The following is a 12,290-nucleotide window of genomic DNA, read 5'->3' on the forward strand; positions in this document are numbered from 1 at the left end:
TCCAGCAAGGCAAAGGGCTCTGCAGGGGATGGCATGGGACAAGCAAGGGTTAGGCCTGACTCCCCTCCTTGTCCCTGTCCCTGTCCCCCAACCTCAGGAGGGTCCCCAGTGGCTCTACCTGTGGGACTTCGATGGGCTGCTGCGCGAGTCCCAGCGGGAGGTGCTGCGGCTGCAGAGGCAGATGGCGTTGCGCAACCAGCGGGAGACACCCCCGCTCCCGCCGTCCCGGCCCCTGGCCCTGCTCTCCAGGCCAGAGCAGGGGAGCCGGCTCCCGGGCCCCGGGAGAGGTGAGCGCCGGCGCCAAGGGCAGGTGTGTGGGTGCGTGCAGATGGGTGGGGGAACGACCACCGGGATCTCCCCTGCACCGTGCTCAGAACCCCAAGGACTCAGTGGTGGTGTGCGCACTCCCAGGGGCTGGGGAGCTTTCCCGTCCTGGGTAGGGTCCACCTCCAAGCTTCCCGTGCTCGTACCTGCGCCGTGCCCTCCCCTGGGGGCTCCAGGGTTCCGCCCTCCATAGGCCTGCGCCCAGCGGGGCCTGGCCGGCCGCCCCTGCCACGCCGCGAGTGGTACGGCCCGGCCGCAAATTCCCTGGTTGCCCTGGCAGCCACCCGGGGCCCAGCCCGCGCCGCCTCCTCCCGCCGCCGCCGTAGAACCGGGACGCCCCCGTCAGCGCCCGCCTGGCTGGCCAGGCCTGGCCCCGGCTACCCGGGGGCGGCTGTACGTCCACCCCGGCTCCAGGTACAGGCAACCCTCACTGAGCGGGGGGCATAGGCGGCCCCTGTCTCGAGGCCCAGGCACCCGCTCCGGACCCCCAGAACTTAGGAGTCTGGCTTCTCTCCATCATCCTAGGTAGGCAGCAAGTAGGTCCTCCTCCTTCTGGGAAGAGGGCTGGGAGGAGAGACCAGGTAGTGATCTGATAGTGCCTCAGCCTCCCGAGTAGCTGGGACTACAGGTGTGTGCCACCACACCCAGCAAATTTTGTATTTTTAGTAGAAACAGGGTTTCTCCAACTCCCAACCTCAGGGGATCCTCCAACCTTGACCTCCCAAAGTGCTGGGATTACAAGCTTGAGCCACCACACCCAGCCCTAATTTTTGTATTTTTAGTAGAGACAGGGTTTCACCATATTGGTCAGGCTAGTCTTGGACTCCTGACCTCGTGATCCGCCCGCCTTGGCCTCCCAAAGTGTTGGGATTACAGGCGTGAGCCACCGCACTGGGCCAGCACGTTTTAAAAAATAACAAAAGACGCTATCGTGTGCGTCTTACAGTGAGGTTTAAGACATACCTCTTGGGGCTGGTGTGGTGGCTTATGCCTGTACTCCTAGCACTTTGGGAGGCCGAGGCAGTTGGATCACTTGAGGTCGGGAGTTCGAGACCAGTCTGACCAACATGGAGAAACCCTGTCTCTACCAAAAAATACAAAAATTAGCCGGGTGCGGTGGTACATGCCTGTAATCCCAGCTACTCGGGAGGCTGAGGCAGGAGAATTGCGTGAACCGGGGAGGCAGAGGTTGTGGTGAGTTGAGATCGCGCCATTGCACTCCAGCCTGTGCAACAAGAGCGAAACTCTCTCTCAAAAAACAAAAAAATAAATTAAAAAAAGTGAAGTGTGGACATAATGGTCAACTGGTGACAGGGAAGGAGGGGGCAGTTGGGAATGCCTGTGGACAGGAAGGTGAGCAGGGAGGTGAGTTGCATATAGGAACAGCCAAAGATGACCTGAAGGCCAGTTGGGGTGAGGAGAAAGGGCAGTTAAGGCTGGGCACAGTGGCTCACACCTGTAATCCCAGCAATTTGGGAGGCGGAAGTGGGTGGATCGCTTGAGCCCAGGAGTTTGAGACCAGCCTGGGCAACATGGCAAAACCCCCTCTTTACAAGAATACAAAAAAATTTAGCCAGGTGTGGTGGTGTGCGCTTGTATGCGAGAGGCTGAGGTGGGAGTATCATCTGAGCCCGGGAGGTCAAGGCTGCAGTGAGGTAACATCGCACCACTGCACACCAGCCTGGGCTTCAGAGTGAGACCCCGTCTCTAAGAAGAAAAAAAAAAAAAAAAAAAGCCGGGTGCTGTGGCTCAAGACTGTAATCCCAGCACTTTGGGAGGCCAAGGCGGGCGGATCACTTGAGGTCAGGAGTTCGAGACCAGCCTGGCCAACACAGCGAAACCCAGTCTCTACTAAAAACACAAAAATTAGCCAGGTGTGGTGGCAGGCATCTGTAATCCCAGCTATTCGGGAGGCTGAGGCAGGAGAATCACTTGAACCCGGGAGGCGGAGGTTGCCGTGAGCTGAGGTCGCGCCACTGCACTCCAGCCTGGGCAACAGAGCAAAAAAAAAAAAAAAAAAAAAAAAAAAAGAAAAAAAAAAAAAGAATACTAGATAAGTTTGGAGAGAGTGCACGTAGGCTCCCGAAGGACAGAAGCAGCCAGCTGGAACGGTAGAGGTGAACTAGTATTTATCCAAGGGAACTAGGGATGGGCTGAGAAAGCAGGTGAGGTCGAAAGCAGAGAGAAGTATACTGGGCGGAAGTGGCAGATGGGGCTAGTCGGAGTTGGGCTGAAAGGGCCTAAAGTGGGGTCTAAAGGGGATGTCCTGACTCGGAGGGGGGTCAGCAGAACGCCAGGGGGGCAGCGGGAGCTGCGGGGCATTCGGGCCTCAGATAGTTGGGTCCAAGCGGGTGACCTAGATCCAAGAGCAGGATGGAGCTGAAGGAAGCCAGGAAGGATCCTCCACAGTTGACTTCGGGGTAGCCACGGCCTGCCGGCTGGGGCTGAGGGGCGGCCTGGAGCCCCGCTGGAGGGAAGCGCCAGGCCGGAGGGCGCGGCCTGCGCCTGAAAGGGCGACGGGAACCCTCGACAGGTGGACCGGGCGTGGCCGGACCTTCCGGGCAGCCCATCCCGAGGGCACGACTGGGGGCTGCGTCCCTCGAGAGGGGCCCTGAGGTGGTGGGCCCAGGCCGAGGGGCAGGCTGGGGCCTGAGGGGAGTCCCGGGTCTGAGAGGGCAGCTCCGGCCTTAGGCGGCACCCGGGCCTGAAGGGGTTGTTTGGGCCTGAGGCGGCGTCCGGAGCGGACGAACTTGAGGGCCAGGCGGGGACAGAGCGCCCGAGTAGCCGCGCCACGGCCGGCCGCACTTGGCCCCAGCACCTGAAGCAGCTGCGCCGTGAATGCTAGAACTCGGCGGGGCGGAGAGGAGAGAGACGGCGGCTGGAGCCGAGGAAGGAGCCGGCGGGCGGTGCTCGCCTGAGGGCGGGGCCTGGGCGGAACCGCCTTCTGGGCGGGCCTCGACGGGAGGCTCCGCCCCCTGGACGCGCCTCCAACGGCGGCGACGTGCGCCGGGCCGGGGCCTGGGTGCCCCCGAGGGTTAGTCCCCGACGTTTCCGTGTTCCTCAGGCGTCTGCAACCCGCCTGGGTTGCGGCGTCTGCTCGCCCTTCTGCGTCCGCAGCTCGGTCCCCACGTTCCCGCTCGCTGGGCCCCACGGACCGGGAGCGTTGCCCCTTTAACGAGAGTAGCCCGGGTCGCTCCGGATCCTTCCCGGGACGGCGCGCACCCGCCCCTCCGCGCGCGCCCGCGCTTCCCCCGCTCCTCGCTCCCGCCCCAGCTCGCGCTGCCCGGGCGGGCGCCGGCCGCTGGCGCCGCTACTGCTGCCGCCCCCGGGGCGCGAGTCCGCCGCTCGGGCACCCGGCGAGGGGCGGGGGCAGCTCCGAACCGGCCCCGGATCCTTCCCGCTCTCGCCTCACGCTTCCCAGAAAGCTTGTCCCTCTCCGCCGAGCTGCTCCGGGAGCCCCGCCGCGCCGAGGTGAGGGCTGGGGAAGGGGGAGGGAAGGGACGCCCGCGGAGGAACGTGCCGGGTTGGGGAGCGGGGAGCCGGGGTCCGGCGGCGCGATTTAGGCTCAAGAGCCGGGATCATGTGCTGTTTGTTCCGCGGAGGCGCAGAGAGGTGCCAGGCCCGGGCGGCCGCCGGCTGGCTGGACAGGAGGACGGGTCCGCATGGCCGCCCTGAGAGGCCGGGCGGGGACCTGTGTGAGAACCGCCGGGTGGGCAAGGTGCAGGTGGCCCAAGACCCCCTTTCGGGCCGGTCGGCCCCACCCCAGCCGCCCAGTATCCTCCTTGTACCCCACGGCTGCTTCACAGCCGCACCGGCCGACCGCTGTCCTTACCTCTATTCCTTTACCCCGCTGGCCCCCAGCCGTGCCACCCCATTCCTTGTCCCATTAGCTGCAGCAACGGCGTCACCATCGCTTGTCCCCACCAGTGTCCTTCCCTCCCCTGGTCAGGGTCTAGGGGGTCAGGGCTGTTCTTCCTGAGCCAGCTTCTGTGATTCCAGCTACTCCCTTCCTGTCCTGGGACAGACCAGCCCCTCACCCTCCCATGCTCTGCCCAGGAAGACTGGTGAGGGGAGGCCCAGTGTGACAGGAGTTTGGGGCCCACTGGGGCCACAGGAGGGGGCTCAGCATCCTTTATCCCTCTTCGTGGTCCTCCTCCCTGTTGTCCGTGGGCGTGGGCTGTTCAGCCTCTCCTCCCAGGGTGTGGGCACCCGATCACCCACATTCCTGGGCTCCAGCCTGGCACCTTCCCCAGGGCAGTGGACGCCATAGCACTAGCCCCAGGCTGGGGCTGGCACCAGCCGGCCGGCTTCCTTTTCTTTCTCCCTTTCAGGGAGGCCCCAGGGACCCTCTAGCCTGAAACACAGGTATTTCTGGGCGCCCCAAGGGTGGAGCCCTGAGGATTGGTCTGATGGCTACAGGATGACCCCACCCTCCCCTGCCTGTTGTCCTGGATCCTGTGGAGGAAGTGCTGGGGGCTGGGCAAGGGGCTTAGAGCCCACACAGCTGGCCCTGTGGATCCCAGTCCTGGGCCCTACCTACAGCCCTTGGACTTTGCCCATCCGCACTACCGGCCTGGTGCATGTAGGTTGCGGGCCTCAGGTGGGAACTGGATTCTCCCTTGCCGACCCTGTGGGGGAATTTTAGGACAGATTTGCATTTGCAGTTTCCTCTCTGGTCTCTTTTCTGGGGTCCCAGTTTATGCTTTGGCCCCGGAGTTCCCCATCCTGCCTCTTTAACACCTTGTGTTTGCTGTGCTGTGTGTCTTCCTCCTTTCCTCTCCCATTCTTTCCTTCATAGCATGACCTCAGGCTTGCCTTTTGTCTTATTTCTCTAATTTTCTTGGTGTCTGTGACTCTCTGCCCCTCCTCTCTCTCTTCCCACCACCCTCACGTCTCTGCCCATGTGCCCCTCTCTGAATTGCCCTCTGTCCAGCCTCTTTCTCTCTCTGTCCTCTATCTGAACGTTCAGTACATTTGCGAGTGACAAGGAATAAAAATATCACCGTCCCTGCCCTTGGATTCACATTGCATTCAGCCACTCCAGAGGGTCGGCTGTCCGTACTTTTCCTACTATTCCCCCGATAACGTTGGCCCTCCAACCTGGGAAACCCAGACAGGTCTCTGGAACCACAGGTGCCTCCTAACAACTCTTCCCCCACAACCAGGGTATCTCCCAGAGCCTCAGCTGGTGTGGCCAGGCCCCAGGAGTAGGATGGGGCTCCCCCTACGAGGGCTGGTGGCAGCCAAAACTGATACATCCCGCCTGGTCTGGGGCCAGGACGCCAGGTAACTCTGGGGGAGACCGCCCAGGTTCCTGCAAGCTGGTATATGGCTGGGGAGAGAGGCAGAAATACCTTTGGGAGTCTCTCAAGACAGTGACATTTGGGAGGAAAGCCAAGGGAATGAGAGCTGGGTCCTTGAGAGGCTGGGTGGCTCTGGGGGAGATGTGAAGAGACTGGTTCCGGGAAGAAGCTGGGAGGCAATGTTTGGGTCCCCGCAGTGGTTCTGACCCCACCACTCCTTTCTCTGTCCTCCAGCTGAGGAGGGCAGGAGTGTCTGGAGCCATGGCTGGTGCCTCGGTGAAAGTGGCAGTGAGAGATCGGCCCTTGAACGCCCGCGAGACCAGCCAGGATGCCAAGTGTGTGGTCAGCATGCAGGGCAACACCACCTGTGAGTGAGTCCCCGGGGCCTGGCTGGGCACAGGCAGGAAAGGCCAGGCCCAGCTGGGCCCACCACACAGGCCCGTCCCGCTAGGCCAAACTAAGAGGAGGGTTATGCTGGGCACAGAGCAGGTGCTAGTCGTAAGGGCAGGGGCTGGGGCAGGCTGGCCTTTCCCGTGTTCCCAGTCCCTGGGAGGGGGAATGTTGGCCTGGAGCCCTCCATTGCCCAATCCAGGGAGGCAGCTCAGTGGGGGCGGGTCCTAGGAAGCCAAAATTAGCTTTGGTGGCTGGAGGGGGTGGGGAATATTAAAGGGGAGAGATGAGTCAGGACAGTGGTGAGGAGTGGGATGCTTGGATTCCAGGGGCTGGTGGGGGTATGGGCAGGGACTGGGAGTACCTGACCTTGACTTTCCTTCCTTTACCCTCTCCTGCCCCTCAGCCATCATCCACCCTGAACAGAGCAAGGATTCCCCCAAAAGCTTCACCTTTGACTACTCCTACTGGTCACACACTTTAGTGGGTTGTTGGGCTGGGGGAAGAGCAAGGCAGTGAGAGACAGTGGATGTAGGTCCTGGGGAGGGGACATGTTAAGAAATAGGACCCCCCAGGGGATTAGTCAAGCTGAATTGGGAGAATGATCCTGGGTGGGGGTGGTAGGACCCTTAGGCTATGATTGAGGCCTCGACAGGAAGGCAGAATCCCTTGGGGTAATTAGGACTAGCAGGGGCTGGATAGGATCCTTGGGGTGATAAGGACAATGATGAGGGTGAGAGGGCACACAGGTCCTTTGGGGAATCATCAGTGATGGAAGCAAGACCCTTGGGACAGAGACACGAAAGATAAAGACATCCAGGGTTCCTCTGTTTTTCTCTGCCCCCACTTTCTCCTAGGCAGAGGACCCCCAGTTTGCATCTCAGCAGCAAGTGTGTCGGGACATTGGAGAAGAGATGCTGCTCCACGCCTCTGAAGGCTACGACGTGTGCGACTTTGCCTACGGGCAGACCGGGGCTGGGAAATCCTATACCATGATGGGGCGGCAGGAGCCAGAGCAGCAGGGCATCGTGCCCCAGGTACGCCTAGGACCTGGTGGGGCAGCCAGGGCAGGAGTGTCTTTAGCTGCCGTCTGAGGAAGGAAGGACCAAGGTCTGAGGATTATGGAACAGAGACCTGGCTCTGAGGCCATTGGTGATGGGAGATAGAGGTTGACTGCAAGCTGGACAACCTTCTGGGGTGGGAGGGTCTTTGCCCCTATCAGAGGCAGTGAGCCTCAGTGAGAAGAGCAAGACTTTGGCATCAGTGAGCCTTGGGTTCGAGCGCCAGTTTTACAACTTACTACTATTTTACTTGGTTTCATAATGATTTGTGAGTATAGTTCTCCTGCAGGCTTGTGTACCACCAGTAGAGTGTTAAGTGTAGAAATGCCGATTGGGATCACGGAGTTAACCGTAATTGTCCCTGGCTGTCCAGCATAGCCACCTGGCACACAGGCTTGGGAGTCAGGACTCCTGGGGTTTGCACCCTGGCTGGCTGAATGCTAGCCTGTGATCTTGGGCAAGTGGGAACCTCTCTGAGGTTGTTTTCCCGTCTGTGAAATGGGAATAACCCCTCCCTCAGGGCTGTGGTAAGGGTTAAATTGGGTCACTTGGGACTGGCCCTGGCCTGTGGCTGGACACTTCAGGTGTGCCCTGAGCAGGAGCTTCTCTGTATTTCCCTGTGTCCCCCTCCAGCTCTGTGAGGACCTCTTCCCTCGCGTTAGTGAGAACCAGAGTGCTCAGCTATCCTACTCTGTGGAGGTAAGCCCGGGTCTTGATGGTGGCGGGGCTGAGAGGGGTCCAGACTGCCGAGGGCCGTCGCGGGAATCAGACAGCCTGGGATCTAATCCTGGCTCTGCTGGTTACTGACTGTGACTTTGGGGCAGTGATTGTGTCCTTCAGCTTCGTATGTTCATCTGGGAGATGCTAATGATCGGATGCACCTCCTGGCTTGTTGGGCAGGTCGCTGAGCTAGCATCCGCAGAATGCTTTGCACTGTGTATTAGCTGCAGTCACCTGGATCGTGTCCAGTGGAGTCAGATTAAGTTTCGTTGTCATTGTTGTGGCTAGTTTTGTTACTTCTTATTTGCTTTTCCCACTCAGGTGAGCTATATGGAGATCTGTTGTGAGCGGGTACGAGACCTCTTGAACCTCAAGAGTCGGGGTTCTCTGCAGGTCTGGGAGCACCCCATCCTGGGCCCCTACGTGCAGGACGTGTCCAGATTGGCTGTGACCTCCTACGCAGACATTGCTGACCTCATGGACTGTGGAAATAAAGCACGGTGAGGCAGGCTGATGGAGCAGAGGGCAAGGGGGCCAGGGTCGGGAAGGTGAGAGGCAGGATCCAGTGACTGCTTCCTTTGCCCTCGAGGACTGTGGCTGCCACCAACATGAATGAGACCAGCAGCCGTTCCCATGCCGTCTTTACCACCGTCTTCACACAGCACTGCCATGACCAGCCCATGGGGCTAGACTCGGAGAAGGTGGGATCGCCCCTGCTCCCGCGCCGGACGCAACCTCCCCTGGTAATAGGGACAGTGACGTGGTAGAAGGGTCTTGGGCCCTCCCTGCCCTTGCTGGGTTGAGTGCCTCCTCAGGACTTCCATGACCGCGCCCCACCCCCACCCTGTTTTTCCATCAGATTAGTCTGTCCCCCTCTACTGTTTGCTTGTCTTTTTTTTTTAAGACAGAGTCTCGCTCTGTCACCCAGGCTGGAGTACAGTGGTGCAGTGGTGCGATCTCAGCTCACTGCAACCTCCACCTCCTGGGTTCAAGTGATTCTCCTGCCTCAGCCTCCCAAGTACCTGGCATTACAGGCGTGTGCCACCAGGCCCGGCTAATGTTTTTGTATTTTTAGTAGAGAAGAGGTTTCGCCATGTTGGCCAGGCTGGTCTTGAACTCCTGACCTCAGGTGATCCACCCGCCTCAGCCTCCCAAAGTGCTGGGATTACACATGTGAGCCACCGCACCCGGCTGTTCTTACGAGACCCAGGACAGGGCTCGGATCCCTTGTGTGTCCCTTGTCCATGCCTGTGGTGGGCCTGTAGCTATTTGTAATTGAGCGAGTAACCACCGTCTCACTGTTGTCACGTATTCTGTTTCCCCCGGCCTCCTCCCTCGCCTCCTCCTGGCTCTCTCTAGCCCTTGCCAGCTGCCCACATTCCTGCTGGGTGCTTCCCTGATTTGCCTGCCTCATCCCCCACCCGCACCTTATCTCCTGCCTGTTTCCTCTGACCCCAGGTCAGTCAGATCAGTTTGGTGGACCTTGCTGGGAGTGAGCGAGCCGACTCCTCGGGCCCGGGGCATGCGCCTGAAGGTGAGGGGGCTTCAGAGGGTGGTTTGTTGTGGGGCAGTGTTGTGGGGTGTGTGTGGAGGTCTCCAGTCAGAACCTGAGACACTCACTGGGGAGGTAGGAAGGGGAAGTGGATCAGATTGGGAGAGGAGGGTCTCATCCCCACATTCCTCATCCTTTTCTAGGAGGGAGCCAACATCAATAAGTCCCTGACTACACTAGGGAAGGTGATCTCGGCCCTTGCAGATATGGTGAGACCTGGGTGTTGGAAAGAGAAGGGCTTGGGAAAGGGGGGTGACCCACCCTAACCTCCTTCCCCCTTTTATCCCCCAGCAATCAAAGAAGCGGAAGTCGGATTTTATCCCCTACAGGGACTCTGTGCTCACCTGGCTGCTCAAGGAAAATTTGGGTGAGGGCCTCTTCCTCTCTCTCTGCCGACCCTGACACATCCCACGGACTCTTTCGATACTTCTGACAAATCCCCTTGCTATGCCGAGAATCCCAAATCCCGTTGTCTTCCTTCTCCCCCTGACCCTTCAAAGGGAACATCCTTTTGAAGATTTCCTGATGCTGAGAACAAGGCCATACCCTGCCGTCAAGCCAAGGGCCTCGCTGACCTGGCTACTCATGACCTCACTGACCTGGCTACTCATGACCCCTGCCTGATCCCTGATCCCTGATCTCACACCCACTGCTGCACTGCTGACTTCATCCCCCTTCCATGCTTCTGTGACTGTCCTGCAGATATATCTCCCTGACCTCATTCCCTCCCATAACCAGATGTCATGGTTAGTTTCACCACCCTAGATTCCCCTACCTCAGACCATGACCCTGTAAGACCCCCGCCTGGGCAGTGGGCCCCAGCCCCATGACCCGGTTTGACTTTTCTTAGCCCCTCCCTCAGCTGAAGCTTTTCCCTGCACTCCATTCACAGGTGGGAACTCACAGCAATGATGGCAGCCCTGAGCCCTGCTGACATCGATTACGAGGAGACTCTCAGCACCCTCAGGTGGGGCTTCTGGCTCTAGCAGGGATGGGGCAGCGTAGGAAAAGTGCCAGGAGTTTAGAGGCGAGTTGCTCAGGATCCTGCTCGTGAGACGGGGGAGGTCCCGGAGCCCTGCCACAATATCTTGAGACCTGGGAGAGGGGGAAGGAGAAACAGCAGACCAAGGGTCCCCTGCCCCCAGGCCTCACCGACCCTGCTCCTCTGTCACCCAGGTATGCTGACTGCACCAAGCAGATCCGCTGCAATGCCATCATCAACGAGGACCCTAATGCCCGGCTGATTAGAGAGCTGCAGGAGGAAGTAGCCTGGCTGTGGGAACTGCTGATGGCTCAGGGACTGTCAGCCTGTGCTCTGGAAGGTCGAGGTTCCAGGGAGGGGCAGCTCAGGGATGCCCCTTGGCCCACCCCATCCCTCCTCACTTGCCTTTGCCCAGTCCTGGAGCCAGGGAGGGACGACGCACTATGAAACCCTTCATGTGCTCAGTGACGTGGACACAGATGTGCAGAGGGACGTATGTCTTCAGATGTTACAGAGCTAGGAGGGACTAATTCTCTAGGGGAGAATCAGGATCCAGAGGGACCTGTCAGGCTCCTGGAACTAATAAAATGACCATTACAGGAAAAAATGGCAATATATACTTACAGGTCAAACAGTAAATTGTTAAGAAGAGGCTAGGCTACTGGGTGACTTTCTTGACAGAAGTTCTTGCAAAACGTCAGAGTCGAAGTGGACCATAGCCTAACAGATCTCAGTGGAGTGCTTTCTAGCATGTCAGGCTCAGCCTCACTGATGGAAATAGTGTCCAAGTCAGAGGATGTGTAATCCATGTTGACTGGGTCAGGAATGGACCCTGCATTCAGTCTTGAGATCATCCCATTGAGAATAGTCAGGGTGCTGAGGGGCACAGTGTGGGGAATATGAGTGTTCTTGGAAAGAGAAGGATAAGGTAGCTAGGCTGTTTGCCTTCCAACATTTGAGGGATTTTCTTGCAGAAGAGAAAGCACTAAGGACTTTTTATCCCAGAGGGCAGAACTAGAAATACCAGCACACATGACGTGGGGCCAGTTTCAGCTCAACACAGCTAAGAATTCTTTTTTGAGACGGAGTCTTGCTCTGTCACCAGGCTGGAGTGCAGTGGCTCGATCTTGGCTCACTGCAACCTCCACCTCCTGGGTTCAAGCGATTCTCCTGCCTCAGCCTCCCAAATAGCTGGGATTACAGGCGCCCACCACCACACCTGGCTAATTTTTGTACGTTTAGTAGAGACGGGGGTTTTAGCCTGGTACAGTGGCTCATGCCTGTAATCCCAGCATTTGGGGAGGCCAAGGCAGGCAGGTCACCTGAGTTGAGGAGTTCGAGACCAGCCTGACCAATGTGGTGAAACCTCTACTAAAAATACAAAAATTAGCTAGGTGTGGTGGCACGCGCCCGTAATCCCAGCTACTTGAGAGGCTGAGGCAGGAGAATCGCTTGAACCCAGGAGGCGGAGGTTGCGGTGAGCCAAGATCTCGCCACTGCACTCCAACCTGGGTGACAGAGGGAGACTCCATCTCAAAAAAGAAAAGTTCGACACAGAGGTTTCTAGATGGGCCAGGCTGCTCTTGAACTCCTGACCTAAGGTGATGTGCCCACCTTGGCCTCCCAAAGTGCTGGGATTACAGGTGTGAGCCACTGTGTCCGGCCCAGCTAAGTATTTTCTTTTTTTGAGACGGTCCCGCTCTGTCGCCCAGGCTGGAGTGCAATGGCGTGGTCTCGGCTCACTGCAGCCTCCGCCTCCTAGGTTCAAGCGATTCTCCTGCCTCGGCCTCCCAAGTAGCTAGGATTACAGGCACCCGTCACCACACCAGGCTAATTTTTGTATTTTAGTAGAGATGGGGTTTCACCATGTTGGCCAGGCCGGTCTCGAACTCCTGACCTCAGGTGATCCACCCACCTCGGCCTCCCAAAGTGCTGAGATTACAGGTGTGAGCCCCCAC

General features: G+C 58.8%; 1 protein-coding gene across 1 annotated transcript in view; it reads left to right on the top strand.

Moving 5' to 3' along the window:
- The window catches only part of LOC129469400 (kinesin-like protein KIF1C), a 22,936-nt gene continuing 10,646 nt past the window's right edge, over nt 1-12,290 (top strand). Inside the window, 14 exon segments of the mRNA XM_063628682.1 lie at nt 1-310; nt 5,490-5,699; nt 5,862-5,994; nt 6,424-6,500; nt 6,875-7,054; nt 7,712-7,777; nt 8,120-8,298; nt 8,388-8,499; nt 9,257-9,312; nt 9,314-9,332; nt 9,494-9,559; nt 9,642-9,720; nt 10,242-10,317; nt 10,527-10,672. Of these exon segments, the coding sequence (XP_063484752.1) occupies nt 29-310; nt 5,490-5,699; nt 5,862-5,994; nt 6,424-6,500; nt 6,875-7,054; nt 7,712-7,777; nt 8,120-8,298; nt 8,388-8,499; nt 9,257-9,312; nt 9,314-9,332; nt 9,494-9,559; nt 9,642-9,720; nt 10,242-10,317; nt 10,527-10,672 (1,681 nt within the window). The 5' untranslated portion in view covers nt 1-28.

This window comes from Symphalangus syndactylus, chromosome 20 (genome assembly GCF_028878055.3).
Source record: "Symphalangus syndactylus isolate Jambi chromosome 20, NHGRI_mSymSyn1-v2.1_pri, whole genome shotgun sequence".
Classification (NCBI taxonomy): domain Eukaryota; kingdom Metazoa; phylum Chordata; class Mammalia; order Primates; family Hylobatidae; genus Symphalangus; species Symphalangus syndactylus.